General features: G+C 42.4%; 1 protein-coding gene across 10 annotated transcripts in view; it reads right to left on the bottom strand.

Moving 5' to 3' along the window:
* TRAF3IP3 (TRAF3 interacting protein 3) overlaps window positions 1-26,347 on the bottom strand; it is a 290,160-nt gene that overhangs the window by 56,270 nt on the left and 207,543 nt on the right. For all 10 annotated transcript variants that reach the window (XM_073667066.1, XM_073667064.1, XM_073667068.1 and 7 more), the window contains 3 exons: window positions 21,972-22,035; window positions 11,498-11,522; window positions 9,893-9,922 (listed from right to left, as the gene is read on the bottom strand). In XM_073667066.1, the coding sequence (XP_073523167.1) occupies window positions 9,893-9,922; window positions 11,498-11,522; window positions 21,972-22,035 (119 nt within the window). The remainder of the gene's footprint in view (window positions 1-9,892; window positions 9,923-11,497; window positions 11,523-21,971; window positions 22,036-26,347) is intronic.

The raw sequence follows: 26,347 nt of genomic DNA, 5'->3' as shown, positions 1-26,347 counted from the left end.
ACTGGATCCATGGTAGCTGGAGAAAAACTAAGTGGGTCGGTGAAAATGTCACGCTGTCTCTGTATACTGGAGGTAGGGGGCCTAAGCTGACCCTAAGCTGGGGCCCCGACTAGTCCCTCAACCTGGAGGTACTGTTAAAGGTACAGAGGTCCAGGCCGCCAGCGTAACCCCTACCTCCTGAGGATCCCTGCACCTAAGTAATCTAGTCCTGAGAAGGACCCCGATCACAACAAAAGGGGACAAGTAATAATATGCCCACACACAGTACTTAGACGAACGAGACAGTACAAGGGAAAAACCAAAACCACCTTGCATACAACAACTACACAACTACAACAGAGGGAACACCAACGGGAAAGGAGATAAATGATAAAGCGAGGAAGGGAAAAAACACTCCAAATACACTTATCTCAGAAACTCCAAACACCACGATCCGCTCTGTTAGTCTGAATGAAATGCTTTCACCGACACTTCCCAAACAGACCAGCAGGCATTTGAAGGAGTCTCACTACAGCAGTATTGATTGCAGCTGGGCGAGGCTGGACCTCGTCTAGCACAGAGAGAGAGAGAATTAACTCCCTCACTGCCGAAAAACACAAAGCACCAACAAGTCAGCTGCGAGAAGTCAGGCTGTGTACTCGTGACGATCTTCGTGACGATCTTCGTGGCGACACACCCGTGACAGTATCTTTGCATTTTACCCCTTTCAACCCAGCACGGGCAAGTGTTTGTTAAGGTGAATCCCTGTAGAAAAACTGCCCTGGAATGGCACAGGATCAGGAATTATATTATTTAAATAGAGGAAGGACTTACACTACTCAGAAAAAGGTAGGGATATTTGGCTTTCAGGTGAAACTAATGGAAAACCTAAAAGGTTCACGCTACAGTGAACAATAGGGCATTTAAGTAGAATCATGCAATGGTGACTTCTTCATCTCAAACAATTTTTTTAAACAAAAGCCAACAACAGTGGTGGGTATACCCCAACAAAAAATGTCAATATCTCAGTAACTTGCCATGTGTGTTATGATCTGCTACAGGAACTAAGGAAAGACAGGAGATCTGTCCCTACAATATAACTAAACTAGATCCCTACGATGTAACGGGGAACCTGATCCTGCGATCAGACCCGCTAAAGTCCTCGGCTAGTCTGTACGAAGACCTATAGATGTGAGGGAGGGATCCTTACAAGAACTAGGGACTGGGATAAGTTGGACACCTCCTAGCAAAAATAGTAGCAGTCAAAGACAAACACACAACAAAAAGCATAGAGGTCAGAAGACCTAGCAAAACTAACAGAGAACGGTAACAGAGCACCAAGCTAGCTCAAGAGTAGTAAATACAATGAAGTCCAGCAAGGCCAGGAGGGCGGAGCCGGATTAAATAGGCAAAAATGGTCATGTGACCAGCAAACTAAAACAAAACTAACAGGAGAGTTCTAACAGTACCCCCTCTTCTAAGAGGATCCTCTGGATCCCCTAGGCCCAGGCTTATCAGGAAACCTCCTGTGAAATGCTCTGACAAGTCTGGAATCAGAAACATCATCCGCCCTCACCCATGAGTTATCCTCAGGTCCGAAACCCTTCCAAGCGACGAGATACTGCAAACTCCCTCTATACCGTCTAGAATTTAGGATGTGGGAAATTTCATATTCCCCGTCCTCCACCACCGGAGGAACAGTGGCAGAGGCGTCATCATCCGACACGTCAGCTCTTTTCAACAGAGAAACATGAAACACCGGGTTAATCTTCCAGGAGGTAGGAACCTCCAACCTAACAGCATATTGGTTAACTATCTGAAGCACCTTAAAGGGCCCTACGAACTTGGGACCCAATTTTTTAGAAGGAATCCTCAATCGCAGATTCTTAGAGGACAACCAAACCATGTCACCAACAGCAAACAAAACCTCTTGCCGTTTCCTATCAAAGTACCTCTTAGATTTTTTGTTAGCCTCCTGAAGATTACCACGTACATCCGTCCAAACTCTCTCCAAATCACCGGAAAAACTCTCCTCCTCAGGCACAGCCGATACCAATTTGGAGAATGACCCAAAAGACGGATGTCTCCCAGAACAACAAAAAAAAGGCGAACACCCAGCAGAAGAGGATGTATGGTTGTTAAGAGCAAATTCAGCAAGTGGCAAAAACTCAGACCACCCCTCTTGATTGTCTGCCACAAAACAACGCAAGAACTGCTCAACATCCTGGTTCTTCCTTTCTGTCTGGCCATTAGACTCAGGATGATATCCGGATGAAAACGACAAATGAACTCCCAACCTGTCACAAAAGGCACGCCAAAAACGAGCCACGAACTGAGGTCCCCTATCAGAAACAATGTCAGTAGGAACACCATGTAGTCTGACAATTTCCTTGACAAAGGCCTTAGCGAGTGTTTTAGCGCAAGGCAGTTTGATGAAGGGAACCAAGTGACACATCTTGCTAAAACGGTCCACGACCACCCAGATGACCGTGAAACCTTCAGAGGGGGGAAGGTCAGTAATAAAGTCCATAGCCAGATGTGTCCAAGGTGCACTAGGAACCTCCAGAGGGCAAAGCAACCCCGCAGCAGGAGCATGCGAAGACTTGGATCTAGCACACACAGTACATTGACGCACCCACTTAATGACTTCCTTCTGCCATCCAGGCCACCAAAAACTGCGACCCACAAGTCTCTTGGTCTCAGAAATTCCTGGATGACCTGCCAACCGAGACTCATGACACTCCACAAACAAATCTCTCCTAAAGGTCCTAGGCACAAACAACCTCCCATGGGGAGTGTTAGATGGGGCATTCTCCTGAGCTTTAAGAATCTCATCCTCCAAAACGGAGTCCAAAGCAGCAATCACAACACCTTCTTGTAAAATGCTCTCCTCTTCCTCCTCAGCACCGACCATGGGAGAAAAGCTGCGAGACAAAGTATCCGCTTTAACATTCTTGGTACCCGGGATGTAAGTAACGGAAAAATTAAACCGCGAGAAAAAAAGTGCCCACCTAGCCTGACGGGCATTCAAGCGCTTGGCAGCATCAAGATAGATCAGATTTTTATGATCAGTGAAAACTTGAATGGGAAATTCAGCACCTTCCAAGAGGTGACGCCAGTGTTCAAATGCGAGTTTAATAGCCAGCAATTCCCGATTACCAATATCGTAATTAAGCTCAGTCTCAGAAATTTTTTTTTAAAAAAAGGCACAGGGATGTATTCCATCCTTATTTTCCTGAGACAACACCGCACCGACCCCCACAGAGGAAGCATCAACCTCAACCAAAAACGGCTTAGTCACATCAGGCTGAATAAGGATGGGAGCAGAGGTGAACCTCTCCTTAAGAAGCACAAAAGCCTCAATGGCCTCAGAAGTCCACTGAACCGCATTAGCACCTTTCCTGGTGAGATCGGTCAGCGGTTTGACAATGATAGAAATTTTTTTTTATGAATTTTCTGTAATAATTGGCGAAACCCAAAAACCTCTGTATCGATTTCAAACCAATAGGCCTAGGCCATTCCTGCACAGCTTGAACTTTAACCGGATCCATCTCAAAACCTTCACTGGAGATAATGTAACCCAAAAAACGAATTCTCTGTACAGCGAACTCACATTTCTCCAGCTTAGCAAAATGCGAATTGTCCATTAATAACTGTAAAACCTCACGTACGCTCTGCCAATGAGACTCCAGATCAGGCGAATAAATCAGAATATCATCCAAATACACAACCACATTTTTGCAGATTAAAGGTCTAAGGATGTCATTAATAAGATTCTGAAAAAATGCTGGAGCATTGGTAAGACCAAAAGGCATAACCAGATTCTCAAAATGACCCACAGGAGTGTTAAAAGCAGTCTTCCATTCATCACCCTCCTTCATGTGCAACAAATTGTATGCCCCCCGGAGATCAATTTTAGAGAACCACTTGGCCCCCACTAACTGGTTAAATAAATCAGGAATCAATGGCAGTGGGTAAGGATTGCGTACAGTAATTTTATTAATCTCACGAAAGTCCAGACAAGGACGTAACCCGCCATCTTTTTTTTTAACAAAAAAAAAATCCAACAGCCACAGGAGACTTGGAAGGCCTAATGTGACCGGCGGCCAAGCTTGTCTGTATGTATTCCTCCAAAGCCTTTCTCTCAGGAATAGTAAGATTAAATAAACGACTTTTAGGAAGAGTCGCTCCAGGGACAAATTCAATGGTACAATCATAGTCTCTATGAGGAGGCAAAATTTGTGACTCCTCCTCAGAAAAAACTCTCCAAAAATCCTGAATAGGTACAGGTAATTCCCCTTTATCCACAGCAGCAATGCGCCCGTTACAACACTTGTCATAACACTTAGGGCTCCAGGACTTAATTTCATTGGTAGACCAATCCAGTACAGGATTGTGCAATTTTAACCAGGGCAACCCCAATATTACTGGAGAAGGCAAATTATTTAATACTACCAAATCCAAATTCTCTTGATGAATACCATTAATAGTGAGGGGAAATTCACAGACCTTATGAGTAACACTCTTCAAGGGAGAGCCATCAACAGAAACCACAGTAATAGGGGATGACAAAGTTTTAGGTTTTAATTTACGTTTTTCCAAGAATCCCCCATCAATCACATTCAGAGTAGAACCGCAATCCACAAAAACCCGAAATTCAATTAATTCATCCTGAGCAGCAGTAGTAGCAGATATGAATACTCCCTTAGAATTTAAACAGGCTATTCGTGCATGACTGACCATTTTTTTTTCTTTCTTCATACGAAGCACACAGTTCTTAATAAAATGACCAGAATTTCCGCAATAGAAGCACAAACCTTCAGAAAGCCTGCGGTCTTTTTCCTGAGAGCGGGGTGCCATCGCCCCAATCTCCATCGGCTCTCCTTTGTCAGCACAGACCCTCTCAGGACTCGGAGCTGACATAGCAGAGGATTTGCTCTCATTAACCCTTGCACGCAGTCTCCTGTCCACCCGTATAGCTAATTGCATTGCCTCCTGCAAGTTTCCAGGTGTGGGATAATCAATCAGTAAATCCTTAACCCTTTCACCAAGCCCTGCAAGAAACAAGCTTTTCAAAGCTGAATCGTTCCACCCCACCTGGGAAGACCACCGACGGAAGTGAGAACAATATTTTTCCACATTACCTGATCCCTGCCTCAGATGTCTCAATTCAGACTCAGCAGATGAGACACGATCAGGATCATAACACAACAAACCCAAAGCAGAAAAAAAACTATCCACTGATCTAAAGCACGGATCACTAGGTTGGAGAGAGAAGGCCCATCCCTGAGGATCTTTGCGCAAAAGTGACATTATGAACCCTATGCGCTGTGATTCATCACCAGAGGATCCGGGTCTCAAACGAAAATACAATAAACAAGCATTTTTAAAAGAAAAAAAATCTTGTTGTTCGCCAAAAAATAGATCAGGCAGACGTACCTTTGGTTCCACAAAATGTGCTCCAGAACAGCTACTCACGTGTTGTTGGAGCTTGTCCACCTCCAGAGAGAGTCCGTGCAAGCGTTGAGCCAAATCTAGAACCGAGACCATGATGGAAAACTGGAGGTCTTTCCTTAGAAAAAATTATTATTTTTTTTTTTTTAGGCTGGACTTACTGTTATGATCTGCTACAGGAACTAAGGAAAGACAGGAGATCTGTCCCTACAATATAACTAAACTAGATCCCTACGATGTAACGGGGAACCTGATCCTGCGATCAGACCTGCTAAAGTCCTCGGCTAGTCTGTACGAAGACCTATAGATGTGAGGGAGGGATCCCTACAAGAACTAGGGACTGGGATAAGTTGGACACCTCCTAGCAGAAATAGTAGCAGTCAAAGACAAACACACAACAAAAAGCATAGAGGTCAGAAGACCTAGCAAAACTAACAGAGAACAGTAACAGAGCACCAAGCTAGCTCAAGAGTAGTAAAGACAATGAAGTCCAGCAAGGCCAGGAGGGCGGAGCCGGATTAAATAGGCAAAAATGGTCATGTGACCAGCAAACTAAAACAAAACTAACAGGAGAGTTCTAACAATGTGGCCTTGAGCATCAATTACAGCTGGACAACGACTTATCATGCTGTTCACAAGTCGAGTTATTGTCTGCTTACGCATAGCATCCCACTCTTCTTGAAGGGCGACGGTCAGGTTATTGAGGTTCTGGTGTACAGAATCACAAGCCTCTACATGGCGACTCATCTGATCCCACATGTTTTCTATGGGATTCAGGTCTGGAGAAAGTGCAGGCCACTCAATTTGAGGTACCCTAGTCTCCAGAAGCCGTTCCCTAATGATGCGACCTCGATGAGCTGGAGCATTTTCGTCCATGAAGATGATATTAGGCCTTTTCTGTTCATGCAGAGGCACAATGACTGGATTAATGAGGTTATTCAAGTAGTAGAGGCTTGTCACAAAGTGTACGGCAGTTCTGTATTGACTAGACACACCTGCCCACACTATAACACCACCACCACCACCAAAAGCTTGTGTTGTAACAACAGTGGCTGATGCATAGTGCTCTCCTTGAAGTCTTTAACATCGTTGGCGGCCATCATTTCTGCTCAGCGTGAATCGACTTTCATCAGTGAACAGCACAGAGGCCCACAAGTCCCTCATCCAGCATAGATGCTCCCTGGCCGAAGCAAGACGATGCTTGTGCCTGTTGGTGTGGTCAGATACTCTTGCAAGTCGTCTATCATGCAAACCACGCTCATGTAAATGGTTTCAAATGGTCTGATGTGACCAGATGTCAGACAGGGGCAGAGAGGGATCCGTCCTGTGCTTCCTGCCCGCCGCCTTCTCCCTGATACAGGCTCGCACTGCTTGATGACGTCGCCATGCAGCGAGGGCCTGTGTCAGGGAGAAAGATGCTGGACAGGAAGCAGAGGACGATGCTGCAGGGGAACGAGCAGAGAGGGTAAGTGTTTTTGTTTTTTTTTAACTAATACAGTGGTGATGGAGGAGGTGGGGGGAGATAAGGGAGAGCAACAATGATGGAGGAGGTGGAGGGAGATGAGGTAGAGCAATGGTGATGGAGGAGGTGGGGGAGATATGGGAATGGTGATGGAGGAGGTGGGGGGAGATATGTATGGCATGGTGATGGAGGACGTGGGAGGGATATGGCATGGCAATGGTGATGGAGGAGGTGGGGGGAGATATGGCAATGGTGATGGAGGAAGTGGGGGGACATATGGCATGGCAATGGTGATGGAGGAGGTGGGGGGAGATATGGCAATGGTGATGGAGGATGTGGGAGGGATATGGCATGGCAATGGTGATGGAGGAGGTGGGGGGAGATATGGCAATGGTGATGGAGAAGGTGGGGGAAGCATGGCAATGATGATGGAGGAGGTGGGGGGAGATATGGCAATGATGATGGAGGAGGTGGCAGGAGATATGGCAATGATGATGGAGGAGGTGGGGGAGATATGGCAATGATGATGGAGGAGGTGGGGGAGATATGGCAATGATGGAGGAGGTGGGGGGAGATATGGCATGAATGATGGAGGAGGTGGGGGAGATATGGCATGAATGATGGAGGAGGTGGGGGAGATATGGCAATGATGGAGGAGGTAGGGGGAGATATGGCAATGATGATGGAGGAGGTGGGGGAGATATGGCAATGACGGTAGAGGAGGTGGGGGGAGATATGGCAATGATGGAGGAGGTGGGGGGAGATATGGCAACGATGATTGAGGAGGTGGGGGAGATATGGCAATGATGATGGAGGAGGTGGGGGAGATATGGCAATGACGGTAGAGGAGGTGGGGGGAGATATGGCATCGATGATTGAGGAGGTGGGGGGAGATATGGCAATGATGATGGAGGAGGTGGGTGGAGATATGGCAATGATGGAGGACGTGGGGGAGATATGGCAATGATGGAGGAGGTGGGGGGATATGGCAATGATGGAGGAGGTGGGGGGGGAGATATGGCAATGATGATGGAGGTGGGGGAGATATGGCAATGATGATGGAGGAGGTGGGGGAGATATGGCAATGATGAAGGAGGTGGGGGAAGATATGGCGATGATGGAGGAGGTGGGGGGGATATGGCAATGATGGAGAGGTGGGGGGGAGATATGGCAATGATGATGGAAGAGGTGGGGAAGATATGGCAATGATGAAGGGAGAGATATGGCAATGATGGTGGAGGAGATATGAAAATGATGGAGGAGGTGGGGGACAACAATGATGGAGGAGGTGGGGGAGAACAATGATGGAGGAGGTGGGTGAGAGCAATGATGGAGGAGGTGGGGAGAGCAATCATGGGGATGGGGGAGAGTAATGATGGAGGAAGTGGGGGAGAGCAATGATGGGGAATTATTTGGACGATATATGCTGTTAATATGTGGTCTGGTCACGGTGTGGTGGTATTTCTCCCTTGTATGTGGTATTATTCGGTCACTATGTGGAGGTAATATGTGGTCTGGTCACAGGTGTCACTGTATTTATCCCTTGTATGTAGTATTATTCGGTCACTATGTGGTGGTAATATGTGGTCTGGTCATGGTGTGGCGGTATTTCTCCCTTGTATATGGTACTATTGGTGTTGGTATAGTGGATTGTGTTGTGTATAGAGGTCATTTGTTCTCTCTGATATTAATTAGAAGATTCTTTATTTCCATTAGTGATTAAATACTTGAAACAAGATGCACTTACAGGGGTTCTCTGGGGAAAACAAGTAATCACCTCTCCACAGGATAAGTGATAAATTAGTGGTTAGTGGGGGTCTGACTGCTGGAACCTGCACCAATTGGTAGAATGTGGAGTGTTTATCCCATTAGACTGGAGCTCATGTGCGACTTGACCACTGATCCATTCATTCCCTCAGTGGCTGTTCTTGTTTTTTTCTGGAAGCCATAAAGAGAATGAATGGAGATGTGATCAGACGTCCCACCTGCCGCTGCATTTTAAAATTGGGATAAGTGTCCAATGTTCGAACCCAAACGATCAATAAGTTATCACCTATTTTGTGAAGCCCATGGTTCAGTGATAACTTGTTTTAACCAAAGAACCCCTTTAATGCAAACTACCGTAATTGTACATCCCAGTTATAGTGGCGCACAGTAGATGTGCAGGAGCCGCCTGTGATTTACAGTCGACGCTCCACTATAACAAGGATAAAGGCTAACAGGTATTTGCATATAGCTGTAGGATGGGCCCTGAGGATCAATTCCTCCTGTGGGCCCCAGACAACCCAGTTCGACATTGGATGTGACACTTGGGTGCCTCTCACCTTCCTTAAATGTGCCTGGAGTTGTGTGGCATTCATCATTCGGTTCTGAAAGGCATTGTTCACAATCAAGTGGTCATCAGTGTGGGATATGGCCAAAGGACGCCCACTTCTCTGCCTTTCTGTCACTCTTACAGTCTCTCTGTATCTCTGCTGCAACCTGCCGATGACACTGTGACACTCTAACCTCAGTGGCCTTTCCGTCTAAGAACATCCTGCTTGAAGCCTTGCAATGGCGAGGTACTGTTGATCAATTGTTAGGTGTCATCTTGGTCTCATGATGTCAGAATGTGAACAGCATGATGTGGAGGACTGTTTAAATACCATTTCTAATTGAACCTCAATATGTATTGGCCGATTCATGGATCAAACACCTGTTGTGAATTTTGCCCTTAAGCCCCTTCTTAGAGAACAGCAAGTTGTGCAAAAAGTACTGAAACATTAAACAGTTGGACATAAAGATTAGAGAAGAGAAGGTCACATGAAGTTCACCTGAAAATGTTAGAGTGCATTTTAGGATCATCCTGAAATTTCGTCCGAAAGCCAAATATCCCTAACTTTTTGTGAGTAGTGTATATTTATCGTTTTCGCTGTATGTCTAGCTGTAGTTTAAATGCATTACAATGTGCAGTGTGTGAATCTACCTTTAGGTTACTGTAAGTATATCTTTACTTACCATCAGGTATTCAGAGAGCTGAAGTAACTCCTGAAAGCATAAAGAAGTATGTCAATTATAGAATTAACATCTGGTTGTTTGTGATGCAGTGGACTCAAATTAAAATATTTTAACATACAGTGGACCACTTGCATCTTGAGGTCTCATTAAAAATAAGTGCCAAAAATGATGATATGCAGTACATAAGAATGCCTGAAAAATCCAACCAATCATCATGGTCAATCACTGGTAAAACACCTGTTTTCCACTAATTAGTTGTCTAGAAGCATATCTCTACAGTAATGAGAGGTACAACATGTTCTGCTTCTTGGGACACCAGGTGGCTTAATTTTAGTTTTTGGGTGCAGCACCAGCTCACCAGCCTCATCAGGTCTAATAGTAGGTCTACTGAATAATGAAATCTGGTTACAAATTCCTTGTAACTATGCTTAGAATTAGTACTAAAATGTCAGACAGCCATCTAAGGGGTAAAGTTCTACAACTGAAGTCATGCCTGACCATGAAATGTGCAGGTGAGTGCCTGCACACGCTGTTTATGGAATAAAGACATATTACAGATAGCAGGGAGTCATTTTATTCAGCTTCCTATGACCTGCATGCCCCTATAGATGGCTTAGGAGGGTTGATCCTACTTACAGATTTCCTTTAAACACAGCTTCCTAACTATGGGGAGCCCGCTGTTAATCAGCATGATGTCGGCAGTCAGGCCCTGTCCACAGAGCAGCCCGGAAGAACAACAGTTGATGTGGAGCAGCGGAATAGTCAGCAGGAGCGGTAGGTGATTGCTCTAAGCCAGCGCCGGGTAGAACAGGCAGGTATTTGCCTCTGTTAGCAAGTACCTGCCTGTTAGTTCTAGGCACATAATAAAAGATAACATTTAATAGTCCTGGACAACCCCTTTAATTTTTTCAAATGAAATTGAAAATGTCTTTCATGTGTTCTGTGCTTTGTTGTGAATAAGATATGGCGGTAAGAGATTTCCAGATCATTACACTCTTGTTTTCTTTACATTTTACACAGCGTCAAAACTTTTTTGGAATGGGGGTTATACTTGTACTCAACATATGAAGTACATGTAGGTAATATGTTGGGAACGGGTAAAAAGCTGAGCTCAAGAACTTTTATATACCGTAGTATTATTCAGGATATTAGTTGACATTGGGATACACTTAATGTGAATTGGGGCTTTGCATGTGGGATGCACAGTGGCTTAGTGGTTGGCTCTTTTGCCTTTCAAAAATGGGTCCTCAGTTAAAATAAAGTCAACATTTGCATAGAATTTGCATGTTCTCAATGTATTTGCATATATTTCCTTTTATGTATTTCTCTTTATTCCCACACTACAAAAATACCCTGGTACGTTAATTGACTTCATATCACATTGGTCCTAAATGTGTATAGGCATGATGTATAGGAAGATTACAGTGTGAGTCATAGTGTGAACATGGACTGATGGCAGTGATTATCTTCTGTGCACAGAACTCACTTTTGCTAATAAAATAGTGTTGGGATATAAAACAAAATAAAGGATTAACAATTGGAGAATGTCGGATTGTGTTATCACATAGCATAAAGGAATAAAACAAAAATCCTGTGTGTCCTTACCCCATCCAATACAGCAACGGCACAACTATAAAAAATAAGAAACAGAATTCATACATCATCATTAAAAACTAAAACTATAGCTAAAATATAGACATACAAACATAAGCATTAAATCTATTAAAAAAGTCAACATTGCATTTGCTAGTGAGCTCTGGGACCACAAGGGTCATTTAAAGAGTAATTGTCATACTCAGTCTTATTTAAAAAATAAGTAACTTTGTAATACCCTCTGTGCTTTTAAAAGTCCATGGAATGGGGAGGAGGAGAGAGGAGCTAGAGGAAGACACAGACATTCTGCTGCACGTGCTCCTAAAACAACAGTTACAGTTCTCCATAGAACTCTACAAGCACCAACTGTCATAATCTATCTCAGTAGTGGGCAGATATGAATTCACTGAAGTCAGATTTTACCCGTGAATTGAGAATGAGTAATTACTCCAGGAAAAAAATAAAATGAAGGTTACTATTTAACATACAGTACAGACAAAAAGTTTGGACACACCTTCTCATTTAAAGATTTTTCTGTATTTTCATGACTATGAAAATTGTACATTCACACTGAAGGCATCAAAACTATGAATTAACACATGTGGAATTATATACTTAACAAAAAAGTGTGAAACAACTGAAAATATGTCTTATATTCTAGGTTCTTCAAAGTAGCCACCTTTTGCTTTGATGACTGCTTTGCACACTCTTGGCATTCTCTTGATGAGCTTCAAGAGGTATTCACCGGAAATGGTCTTCCAACAATCTTGAAGGAGTTCCCAGAGATGCTTAGCACTTGTTGGCTCTTTTGCCTTCACTCTGCGGTCCAGCTCACCCCAAACCATCTCGATTGGGTTCACGTCTGGTGACTGTGGAGGCCGGGTAATCTGGCGTAGCACCCCATCACTCTCCTTCTTGGTCAAATAGCCCTTACACAGACTGGAGGTGTGTTTGGGGTCATTGTCCTGTTAAAAAATAAATGATGGTCCAACTAAACGCAAACCGGATGGAATAGCACGCCGCTCCAAGATGCTGTGGTAGCCATGTTGGTTAACTATGCCTTCAATTTTGAATAAATCCCCAACAGTGTCACCAGCAAAGCACCCCCACACCATCACACCTCCTCCTCCATGCTTCACGGTGGAAACCAGGCATGTAGAGTCCATTCGTTCACCTTTTGTGCGTCGCACAAAGACACGGTGGTTGGAACCAAAGATCTCAAATTTGGACTCATCAGACCAAAGCACAGATTTCCACTGGTCTAATGTCCATTCCTTGGGTTCTTTAGCCCAAACAAGTCTCTTCTGCTTGTTGCCTGTCCTTAGCAGTGGTTTCCTAGCAGCTATTTTATCATGAAGGCCTGCTGCACAAAGTCTTCTCTTAACAGTTGTTGTAGAGATGTGTCTGCTGCTAGAACTCTGTGTGGCATTGACCTGGTCTCTAATCTGAGCTGTTGTTAACCTGCGATTTCTGAGGCTGGTGACTCGGATAAACTTATCCTCAGAAGCAGAGGTGACTCTTGGTCTTCCTTTCCTGCGATGGTCCTCATGTGAGCCAGTTTCTTTGTAGCGCTTGATGGTTTTTGCAACTGCACTTGGGGACACATTCAAAGTTTTCCCAATTTTTCGGACTGACTGACCTTCATTTCTTAAAGTAATGATAGCCACTCGTTTTTCTTTACTTAGCTGCTTTTTTCTTGCCATAATACAAATTCTAGCAGTCTATTCAGTAGGACTATCAGCTGTGTATCCACCTGACTTCTGCACAACACAACTGATGGTCCCAACCCCATTTATAAGGCAAGAAATCCCACTTATTAAACCTGACAGGGCACACCTGTGAAGTGAAAACCATTTCCGGTGACTACCTCTTGAAGCTCATCAAGAGAATACCAAGAGTGTGCAAAGCAGTCATCAAAGCAAAAGGTGGCTACTTTGAATAACCTAGGACAATGACCCCAAACACACCTCCAGGCTGTGTAAGGGCTATTTGACCAAGAAGGAGAGTGATGGGGTGCTACGCCAGATTACCTGGCCTCCACAGTCACCAGACGTGAACCCAATCGAGATGGTTTGGGGTGAGCTGGACCGCAGAGTGAAGGCAAAAGAGCCAACAAGTGCTAAGCATCTCTGGGAACTCCTTCAAGATTGTTGGAAGACCATTTCCGGTGAATACCTCTTGAAGCTCATCAAGAGAATGCCAAGAGTGTGCAAAGCAGTCATCAAAGCAAAAGGTGGCTACTTTGAAGAACCTAGAATATAAGACATATTTTCAGTTGTTTCACACTTTTTTGTTAAGTGTATAATTCCACATGTGTTAATTCATAGTTTTGATGCCTTCAGTGTGAATGTACAATTTTCATAGTCATGAAAATACAGAAAAATCTTTAAATGAGAAGGTGTGTCCAAACTTTTGGTCTGTACTGTATAACAACCATTAATCAGAATTTATGCAAATCAATTCGCTGGACTTGAGCCCAGAGAGCCATTTCCTACTTTCCAGGATTGGCGGCTCTTCTCTTGATTAGCCTGCTTGGCAAGACATCACATGTTGTGCCAGGATGGCTAATGAAAAGAAGAACCGCGGATGCCAGGAGGAGGTTCTCAGGGCTCTTGCCCAGCAGACAAAGATTACTGACCTTGCTGCTGTACTGGGTCCTGTGAATCAATTTGCACCAATTCTACCATTAACCACTTCGCGCCAGAGCCTGTTTTTGCCTTCGTGACCGGGCCAATTTTTTCAATTCTGACCGTCAGTTTATGAAGTAATTACTCTGGAACGCTTCAACGTATTCCCCTGATTCTGAGATTGTTTTTTCATTACATATTGTACTTCATGATAGTGGTAAAATTTCTTCGATATAACTTGCGTTTATTTGTGAAAAAATCAGAAATTTGGTGAAAATTTTGAAAATTTTGCAATTTTCAAACTTTGAATTTTCATGCCCTTAAATCAGAGAGATATGTCACACAAAATAGTTAATAAATAACATTTCCCACATGTCTACTTTACATCAGCACAATTTTGGAACCAAAATTTTTTTTTGTTAGGGAGCTATAAGGGTTAAAAGTTGACCAGCGATTTCTCATTTTTCCAACAAAATTTACAAAAACATTTTTTTAGGGACCACATCATATTTGAAGTCACTTTCAGGGGTCTTTATGACAGAAAATACCCAAAAGTGACACCATTCTAAAAACTGCACCCCTCAAGGTGCTCAAAACCACATTCAAGAACTTTATTAACCCTTCAGGTGCTTCACAGGAATTTTTGGAATGTGGAAGAAAAAAATTAACATTTAACTTTTTTCACAAAAATGTTACTTTAGACCCAATTTTTTTTTATTTTCACAGGGGTAACAGGAAAAAATGGACCCCAAATTTTTTTGTGCAATTTCTCTTGAGCGTGCTGATACCCCATATGTGAGGGAAAACCACTGTTTGGGCTCACTGCAGGGTTCGGAAGGGAAGGAGCGCCATTAGACTTTTTGAATGTAAAATTTGTCTGAATAATTAGCAGACGCCATGTTGCGTTTGGAGAGCTCCTGATGTGCCTAAACAGTGGAAACCCCCCACAAGTGACACCATTTTGGAAACTAGACCCCTTAGGGAACTTATCTAGATGTGTGGTGAGCACCTTGAACCCCAAGGTGCTTCACAGAAGTTTATAATATTGAGCTGTAAAAATAAAATTTTCACATTTTTCCCACAAAACCGTTTTTCATCCCTTAATTTTGCATTATCATAAGGGTAATAGGATAAATTGCACCATGAAATTTGTTGTGCAATTTCTCCTGAACACGCCGATACCCCATATGTGGAGGCAATTTACTGTTTGGGCACATGGCAGGGTTTGAAAGGGAAGGAGCGCCATTTGACTTTTTGAATGTAAAATTTGTCGGAATAATTAGCAGACGCCATGTTGCGTTTGGAGAGCTCCTGATGTGCCTAAACAGTGGAAACCCCCCACAAGTGACACCATTTTGGAAACTAGACCCCTTAGGGAACTTATCTAGATGTGTGGTGAGCACCTTGAACCCCAAGGTGCTTCACAGAAGTTTATAATATTGAGCTGTAAAAATAAAATTTTCACATTTTTCCCACAAAACCGTTTTTCATCCCTTAATTTTGCATTATCATAAGGGTAATAGGATAAATTGCACCATGAAATTTGTTGTGCAATTTCTCCTGAACACGCCGATACCCCATATGTGGAGGCAAATTACTGTTTGGGCACATGGCAGGGTTCGAAAGGGAAGGAGCGCCATTTGACTTTTTGAATGTAAAATTTGTCGGAATAATTAGCAGACGCCATGTTGCGTTTGGAGAGCTCCTGATGTGCCTAAACAGTGGAAACCCCCCACAAGTGACACCATTTTGGAAACTAGACCCCTTAGGGAACTTATCTAGATGTGTGGTGAGCACCTTGAACCCCAAGGTGCTTCACAGAAGTTTATAATATTGAGCTGTAAAAATAAAATTTTCACATTTTTCCCACAAAACCGTTTTTCATCCCTTAATTTTGCATTATCATAAGGGTAATAGGATAAATTGCACCATGAAATTTGTTGTGCAATTTCTCCTGAACACGCTGATACCCCATATGTGGAGGCAAATTACTGTTTGGGCGCATGGCAGGGTTTGAAAGGGAAGGAGCGCCATTTGACTTTTTGAATGTAAAATTTGTTTGAATAATTAGCAGACGCCATGTCGCATTTGGGGAGCCCCTAATGTGCCTAAACAGTGGAAACCCCCCACAAGTGCCACCATTTTGGAAACTAGACCCCTTAGGGAGCTTATCTAGATGTGTGGTGAGCACCTTGCACCCCCAGCTGCTTCACAGAAGTTTATAATATTGAGCCGTAAAAATAAAATTTTCACATTTTTCCCATAAAAAATGTTTTTCATTCCCTAATTTTGCATTATCATAAGGGTAACAGGATAAATTGCACCATGAAATTTGTTGTGCAATTTCTCCTGAGTACGCCGATACCCCATATGTGGGGGAAAACCACTGCTTTGGTGTACGGCAGGGTTCGGAAGAGAAAGGAGCGCTATGTTGGCTGGGATAGGCAGCAGACACCATGTCACATTTGAAGAGTCGCTGACATGCCAAAACAGCAGAAACCCCCACAAGTGACCCCATTTTGTAAACTACACCTCTCAAGGAATTCATCAAGGGAAGTAGTGAGTATTTTTTAATTTTTAAATTTATACCATTGGGCAGTGAAAAAAGCATAATTATATTTTTACCACAAAAAAATGTTTTACCCTCAGATTTTACATTTTCACACAGGGCAATGGGTAAAAATGGTGCCGAAATGTGTCACACAATTTCTTCTAAAAGTGGCAATACCCCATATGTGGCTGTATCGTACCGCTCAGCCGTACGGCGAGATCTGGGGGGGACGGAGCGCTATTTGACAATTGGAGAACAAATTATTGTAGAATAGGCATTTGGATTTGGGAGCACGAAATTTTCTGAATTTCTTTAGGGGGGCAAGGGTCATTTTGCTTTTCCAGAGCCTTTCTGCTACCAGTAATTTGGAAGTCCCTTATATTTTTAACAGATGATGGACCTGAGTGGGGACTAGCTTTTTTTGAGGACTGAGTTGAAGCTTTTATTGGGAACATTTTACGTAACATTTATCCGGCGCTCTAGGCTGAGCACTTACATCGGGGTTTCCATCTAAATTTCCAAGTGATGTAATTCAGATGAAACCCCTGCAGGATCCATTCACTATAATGAGGCAGCAGAGTTACTCTGGACTCCGTCTGGCCTCTGTTTAGCGGTGTCCTTTTTTTCAGAAGTGCACAAAACTGTGGCCAACCGCACTTTTATGCACGCCTAAAACAAATGACACCGTGGGATCCCAGGCTAGACGGCGTCCACAGTGGCCTATATCTGCCTCATTATAGGGAATCTTCCATCATGGGTTCCGGCTGAATCACGTATTTCAGAGATTTACACGGAAACTCTGGTGTAAGTGCTCAGCGCAGAGCACAGGATAAATGTGAGCAGAGCCTTACTGGGATCTTTGGGAGACATAATAAACAAATCAGTAGCAGGTGAAGAATTGGTTTTATTTATTTTTTACGCCGTTCCTCGTGCGGTATAAGTGATGAGATTACTTTATTCTTTGGGTCGGTGCGATTACAGAGATACCAGATTTATATCGGGTTTTTATGACTGACAGCTGTCACACACTAAAATACGCTTTTTTTGCAAAATCTAGTTTTTGCATCACCATATTTTGAGAGCTATAATTTTTCCATATTTCGGCCGACAGAGTCATGTGACGGCTTGTTTTTTGCGGGACGAGTTGACATTTTTATTGGTACCATTTTTGGGAACGTGACATTTTTTGATCGCTTTCTATTCCGTTTTTTGGGAGGTAAAATTAACAAAAACAAACAATTCAGGAATAGTTTTTTGAGGGGTTTTTTTATGCCGTTCTGCGTGTGGTAAAAGTGATCAGGCAGCGTTATTCTTGGGGTAAGTACGTTTATAGCGATACTACACTTACTGTATTTTTTTATGTTTTGGCGCTTTTACACAATAAAACAATTTTATAGAAAAAAATATTTTTTTTGCATTGCTTTATTCTGAGCGCTATAACTTTTTTATTTTTCAGCTAATGGAGCTGTATGGCAGCTTTTTTTTTGTGGAACAAGATGACGTTTTCAGCGGTACCATTTTTATTTCTATTTTGTTTTTTGATCGCATTTTTTTCCACTTTTTGTTTGGCGATATGATGAAAAAGCATATTTTTTTGCTCCGTTTTTTATTTATTTTTATTATGGTGTGCATAGAAGGAGTTAATTTGTGAGACAGTTTTATAGCTCGGGTTGTTTCGGACGCGGCGATACCAAATATGTGTACTTTTTTTGGTTTTGTAAAAATATACGGATTTATTGGTTTAATATTTTATTTATTTATTTTTATTTATTTTGTGATTTTTTTTTTTAATAGTTTAAAAACTTTTTTTTTACATTTTTACTTAGTCCCTGTATGGGACATTAATTTTTATTTTTCTGATCACTGATCTCATGTAATGTAATAGACATATATTACATTACATGAGATCTTCCCTGACTGTTTCAGTCAGTCTCCTTTCTGGCTCAGCTTGCAGGCTGAGCCAGACAGGACACCATATATGGCAGAGCTGGAGGCGGTCATGTGACCTCCAGCTGCCATAGCAACCCCAGGTCCTGGAAGGAAACGGAGGTCTTCGGAGAGGTAAGACGACCCCCTCTCCTCCTGCTGTCTCCTATATGCCGCGATCACTATAGATCACAGCATATAGAAGACAGCAAGGGGTTAACATCACTGGGACCTGATCTAATCAGGTCCCGATGATGTACCCTGTCAGAGCTAACGCTCTGCACCGGAATCGCAGCGCTTGCAGGACCCTGGGGGTCCTGAGCGCTGCGAGACCACCCACCGTTTTTAAACGTCGGCGCTGCACAGAGCCCAGCAAGCGCCGACGTTTATCTACAGTGGGCGGTCGGGAACCGGTTAATGCTTTTTTACTCTAGTTCCTTAAATTACTGTTTTCATGATGCCCTGTACATCATAGTACATAACACCATAGAAAATACTACAATGTCTGCATTTCACTAGGCAGTACAGTAAAAGATGTGAGAACGACTCCCAATTGTACAGAACACCTTGGAAGCTGGAATTTGAGGAACCAGAGTGAAAGAGTGAATAAGCTTCCTATGTTCCTATGACCTCCCCTTCAGTCTCTTTTTAAACAGAAACAGTCAGCAGGTCTTTGCTATGTAAGGTCCCTTTCACACTATGTTTTGTCCCATGTTTGTTGGTCCCGTCAGGGTAAACGTTCGACCCTCCCACCGCAAAACGGGATTCGCGTGTTTGCAACGCCTTCATGAATCAGAAGCATCAGACGAGTGTTGCGTGCCTCTGTGTGCCACACCAGAATTCTTACTTTAGTCTTGATTGGAATAAGATTTTTGGCATAAGGAACGCCATAGCTCGTCATGAATTGGACGAGCTGTGGCAGTACACCCCCACATATCCTCTGGTCTAATCATACACCAGTTTTTCTGTGCATTAAAATTACCCTGACTCACAAGAACTGCATGGTCCTGTAGGCTTAATGAGCCATTACTACTAGACACAGTTTGTATTACAGACATAGACCAAACTATATCTCACTTTATTTCAGATCACTCGCCATTCTTCAGTAACAAATGGTGAACCATCAAATGTGTCCTCATAAAAGATAGTGTAAAGTTTAAAAAAAAGGAAAAAACTCATACTTGAAAACATGGCCTTTCAACCCAACCTTCAAAGACCTATTAAAAGCTTGTCTGTAAGTTAAATGACTGCTTGACATATCCCATAAGCACCTCCTCCATGTTTGTTGCTGTAAATTCTGCTCTTCTAGGATTAATGGTGATCTTGACTCCTGGTAATGCAAGAAATACCCCTTATTTGGCAGGATCAATATCCTCAAAATGACCATAATGCCCAAATTGTTTGACTTACTACAGATCATCCCCACTTACATCCCTTCTTTTAGATAAGGATACATCATTGCTTTGACTGCTTTGTCTGGGCTACTGGTCGTTTGAGTATCCACAAAGATATACTCACTTGGCCTGAAGATGCTGGTGGGCTTGGCTTAAGAGGATCATTCACCAGATGTAGCATGTTAAGCTTGTCACATCATAGAATAGTGGTTACAAAGCTGAGTAATATGTAGTTATTTTTTTTTATTTCTCCTTTCCGTTTTAGAGATATTAGGTCATAATGTTTCATGTATAATTTACGTTTACTGGGCATTACCATAGATTTGTCTCTGGGCTGTGTACTTCTTCCCCTACATAAGGTTGACCAATCATAAGCAGGCAGCGTCATGTAGCAGAGAAAATAACCTGCCCTCCTCTCATTACTGATCTCTGCAGCTGCCATGTAGCTATAAAGCAAAGCTGAGTTACGTAATATTACAAACACTTCTAGATCTCGTCTCACAGTGTTCTCACTCTCCCCCCACAATGACTGCTGTGAGATGAGATCGGGAAGTGTTTATAATCATACACTGGAAATTTTGCTGTTGGTAGGGCATGCTGGATAAATGACAACTAAGGCCAGGGTCAAACGAGCTTATGTTCTCTCATGCAAGAGAATCAGGCCGATCATGCTAATGACACTCGGGTCAAACTGTCAGAGTGTGATCCTAGTATCATCTTAGTGTGATCCGATTCTCTGACATGAGTGGCATGAGAGAATTTCAGCACAGGTGTGGAGATGATGGACAAATTAATTTCTCCATCATCTCCATTGTCACTGTGTGCGTACATCAGACTGCACTCGGATGTCATCAGAGTGCAGTCCAATGTATCACACGCACTCATAGACTTGAATGGGTGAGTGCAATCAGATCGGATAGATTGTTTTCTCATACCGAATTGGCATGAGAAAATAATCACAGATCTGCACTGCCCCATAGTATAACATTGGGCCAAGTACTATCCGATAAAACATTGGATAGCACTCAGCCGTGTTATACGGTCGTGTGAGCATGCCCAATTGTCAGTTTCTGAATGATAAGGCAAATTTACAAACTATCCATGCAATTCCTACATTCATTTGATAAAATTTAAAAAACCACTCCTCTCATCCAAGCTTTTATCTTCTTAATATATCACAATCATCATGTTATATAGCACTGTGCAATTACAATTGCTCATTTTGCCTTTCTACCCAGTAAAATCTTTTCTTTTCTCTGCTCTATGTAGAAACAGGAAGTGTCTTGTCCCTGCAGCAATCTTTCCTCTCTTCAACTCCTGACCCAGCTGCTCCTCTCCTCCCAACTGCCATTGACTTTTGCAGTGATTCATGACTCATACAGTGAAAATTGACCTCCTGTTTCTACATAGAGTTTAGAAGGATTCAGCCAGTCAGTTTTTAATCATGTGATGTCATAGACCTAATGAAAAAGAAAAGAATTAACTGGGTAGAAAGGCAAAATTAGCAATTGTAAGTACACAGTGCTGTATAACATGATGACTGCCACATATTAAGAGGATAAAAATTTTGATGGGAGGAGGAGGAGGAGTGCTTCTTTAAGAGATGTAATAATCCATGCAACAAGCAGGTATGTAAAATGCCACTATGTTCTGTGCTAATTTTTACATATAACATGTTTGATATTTGTGAAGATGCACCAAGTACAAAATAATGGTAAAAAATGACATTAAGACCACAGCCCCACTATCAGTATTTGGTCAGTATTCGGTCAGTGTTTTTCTCAGGAGTGGGAGCCAAAACCAGATGAGGAAGAATCAGAGAAAAGGTATAATAGAAACAAGTCACCAATTCTGCATTTATCACCCACTCCTGGTTTTGGCTCCCGCTCCTGAGAAAAAATACTGACCGAATACTGACCAAATACTGATAGTGGGGCCGTGGCCTTATAAGCAAACCCATAAACATTTTCTATGGCAAAACTTCTCACTCGGTTTGTTGGCTGGAGTCCTTCTTCATACAGATTGCTGGTGTCTCCTGGGTTGTTTGAACCCCTGTTAAGTAATAGATAAGAAATGGTAATATCTCTCGGGAAATCTTGTACATTGCTGAATTTGTAGCTGTAGATTGCAAGCATGTCTTTAAAACAGTACTCCATCCCTTACATATACTTGCACATATCTTAAAGGGATCATGTCTCTTCCAGAAACCCTATTTACTTGCCTATTGTCCTGTAGCCCATCCCAGCCTTGTGCAGGTCTACAATTTTGTCACTAGTGTCCTTAGACAGCTCTTTGGTCTTGGCCGTGATGGAGAGGTTGGAGTGTAGACTGGTGTCTTTTATACAGGTAACATGTTCAAACAGGCCTGTGACAGGGTTAACCTGTAGATAAATAGTGTTTAAATCCTAGTCGGCTTACTGGAGCAGCAGCTGCAGCGAGAAAATCAAGTTTTATTCTCCCTGCAGCCTCTCGCTTCCAGTCATTGGGACGGAGCAGGGAGCTGTTACAGTCACTGCTCACTACAAAGTGAGTGTGCTGCAATTACTCCCCTGCACCTTGATTAATAGCCTGCTGGGAGAATAAAACTTCATTTTTTCCCGTTAGTCACTGCTCCAGTAAGCCAGCTAAACAGGTGCTCTAAAAGAATAGTTGAGCCCCTCTACTTTAGTGAGACATTAACTTCTACAGTACAATAGATCATCATGCAGTGATTAGTCTACAGCACAGTTAGGCCTCATGCACATGGTTGTATTAGACTACATTCCCACAATGAGTATATTTGCTGCGGTAAAAACGCAGCATCTTACAGTTTCAGCAAAGTGGATGGGATTTATAGAAACCCCCCCATCCACGTTGCTTCTTTTTAACGCAGAGTAAACCGACCTGTATTAAACGTGCAGCATGTCAATTTCTTTTCCCAGTATAACATTAAAAACATAAAATGAGACAATTTTGCTAACCCAAAAATGGACACCTTACCAGTGAGGACTATCATACAGTTTGGTGGGAGGCACCGCTCTAACCCACTCTATAGAGGGAGCATAGCTCCACACTTACAGCAACTAACACAGCCTGTACGGCTCTATGCACATTACTCTGCAAATATACAAAGATTTTTTAAAGGGAACCTTTCACTAGATTTTTGTAGACTAAACCACCAGCATATTGCTATACTACTGAAGTTTCAGGTGATAAAATACTAATGAAAGTCTCCATTATAGCATTACTTATAAAATGAAGTTTAGATACAGCTCACACCACATGTAAATTATAAGAGGAATGAGTCACTGAACAGATGACCCCTGACAAAGCTACCATGCAGTAGCGATACGCGTGGGGATTTTAACACCCCAGGCATTTCATTCACGTTCCTCTGATCTTGTGCAGCTATACTTTGATTCATACTAGTACCATAAGTCTTTACTCTGTATTTTCCAGGGCTGACTGACCATTTTTTTTAGTAGGTGTGATTTATTTATGTTACTTCTAGTATACATTTTCCTAATTCTTTTATAATCCAATTTCATTCAGCCGCACATGGGTTAATTGAAACATTTAATAACTTATTCATGAACGCCTGGTGTTGGGGTTACCTGTGGAATATCATATCCACCATACCCATGCTATTTGTGCATTTTCTGTACACGTTTAATTCTTTTTAATTGTTTGTCAGTGTTATTTTGTGATTTAATAAAAATTATAATTTTTCATACACTTCATTAACCCCTTCATAACCAGGCTATTTTCCGTGGGTTTTTTCTCATTTTTGTTTTTCCCTCTTCTTCTTCCAAGAGCCATAACGTTTTTATTTGTCCGTCCTCATAAACATATGAGAGCTTGATTTTTTTTTCGAGAGAAGTTGTATTTTTAAATGACAACATTAATTTTATCATGTGATGCACTAAAAAGTGGGGGAAAAAATTCCAAGTGCGTTGAGATTAAAATTACAAAAAAGTGCAATTCAACAACTATTTTTGGATATTTTTGTTTACCATGTTCACTATACCTTATAATTGATCTGGCAATATCATTCTCCAGGTCAGTATGATTACGCAGATACCAAATATGTATCGTTTTTTTTTTTATTAAAGTGGCGGAAAAAAATTCGGAGATTTGTTAAAAAAAAAAATTCCTTGTGTCTCCATTTTCCTAGACCCAAAACACTTTCATTTTTCAGGATATGGAGCTGTGTGATGGCTTATTTTTTTGCACCTTTGGTTGACTTTTTTTTACTGATACCATCTTTGAGTAGATACAGTGGGGAAAATAAGTATTTGATACACTGCTGATTTGGCAAGTTTTCCCACCTACAATCAATGGAGAGGTCTGTAATTTTTAATGCAGGTACACTTCACCTGTCAGAGACTGAATCTAAAAGTAGAAAACAGAAAATCACATTGTATGATTTTTAAATAATTAAATTGCATTTTATTGCATGAAATAAGTATTTGATCACCCAACAACCAGCAAGAATTCTGGCTCTCACAGGCCTGTTTGAACATGTTACCTGTATAAAAGACACCAGTCCACACTCCAACCTCTCCATCACGGCCAAGACCAAAGAGCTGTCTAAGGACACTAGTGACAAAATTGTAGACCTGCACAAGGCTGGGATGGGCTACAGGACAATAGGCAAGCAGCTTAGTAAGAAGGCAACAACTGTTGCCACAATTATTAGAAAATGGAAGAAACACAAGATAACTGTCAATCTTCCTCGGTCTGGGGCTCCATGCATGATCTCGCCTCGTGTGGTAAGGATGATTCTGAGAAAGGTCAAGAATTAGCCCAGAACTACACTGAAGGACCTGATCAATGACCTGAAGAGAACTGAGACCACAGTCTCAAACATTACCGTTATTAACACACTGCACAGTCATGGATTAAAATCCTGTAGGGCACAAAAGGTCCCCTTTCTCACGCCAGCACATGTCCAGGCCTGTTTAAAGTTCACCAATGACCATCTGGATGATCCAGAAGAGGCATGAGAGAAGGTCATGTGGTCAGATGAGACCAAAATAGAATTTTTTGGTATCAACTTCACTCGCAGTGTTTGGAGGAAGAAAAAGATGAGTACGACCTCTAGAACACTGTCCCAACTGTGAAGCATGGTGGAGGAAACATCATAATTTGGGGATGCTTTTTTGCAAAGGGACAGGATGACCGTATTGAAGGGAGGATGGATGTGGTCAAGTATCGCAAGATTTTGGCCAACAAAGTCCTATCCTCAGTAAGAGCATTGAAGATGGGTCTTCCAACATGACAGTGACCCGAAACACACAGCCAGGGTAACTACGGAGTTGCTCCGTAAGAAGCATTTCAAGGTCATGGAGTGGCCTAGCCAGTCTCCAGACCTGAACCCAATAGAAAATCGTTGGAGGGACCTGAAACTCAATGTTGCTCAGTGACAGCCCCGAAACCTGAAAGATCTGGAGAAGATCAGTATCGAGGAGTGGGCCAAAATCCTTGCTGCAGTGTGCAAACTTGGTCAAGAACTACAGGAAAAGTCTAACCTTAGTAATTGCAAAAAAAAGGTTTCTGGACCAAATATAAAGTTTTGTTTTTCTATTGCATCAATTACATGCAATAAAATGCAGATTAATTATGTAAAAATCATACAATGTGATTTTCTGGATTTTTTATTTAGATTCTGTTTGTCACAGTTGAAGTGTACCTATGATAAAAATTACAGACCTCTCCATTTTTTGTAGACGGGAACATTTGAAAAATCGGCAGTATATCAAATACTTATTTTCCCCATAGTATGTTTTGATCAACTCTTAGGGTACGTGCCCATAATCAGGAATAGCAGCGCTTTGGACATAGCTCACCAGCGCTGCTTCCAAAACATGGCGTTCTACAGTACAAGCACAGTGGATGGGATTTATAGAAATCAGCATGAGAAAACAATCGCAGCATGCGTGTGAAACATTAGACTACACTTGGATGTCATCACAGTGCAGTCCGATATACGCCGAGACAAGCAATGGAGGAGATGGAGAAATTACTTTCTCCGTCTCCTCCGTACCTGTGATACAATTCTCTCATGCGAGAGGATCGGAGCACAGAGCACTGACACTCAGCTCACGCTTGCAGCAGAGCTGGAGTCAAGTGTCATTAGCATATCGCATCGTTATACGCTAGTGTGATTCCAGCCTTAGAGGCACATAATGGCTAGTTAAATCAGCCAACATCGGCCAGAAAAGATGCAGGCCCAACGTGTGAGCCCGCATCAAATTCAGGGACACACACATATGACGTAAATATACTTCATATGTCATGAAGGGGTTATTTTGTGTGCGCTATATTTTTTTGTGCAGCTTTCCTCTTTCTTACCTACAGTGGCTTGCGAAAGTATTCACACACA

The sequence above is a fragment of the Phyllobates terribilis genome, unplaced genomic scaffold, assembly GCF_046119375.1.
Source record: "Phyllobates terribilis strain yellow unplaced genomic scaffold, ASM4611937v1 Scaffold_2__4_contigs__length_985480577, whole genome shotgun sequence".
In the NCBI taxonomy this organism is placed as follows: Eukaryota; Metazoa; Chordata; class Amphibia; order Anura; family Dendrobatidae; genus Phyllobates; species Phyllobates terribilis.
This window is presented reverse-complemented; position numbering and strand designations above follow the sequence as displayed.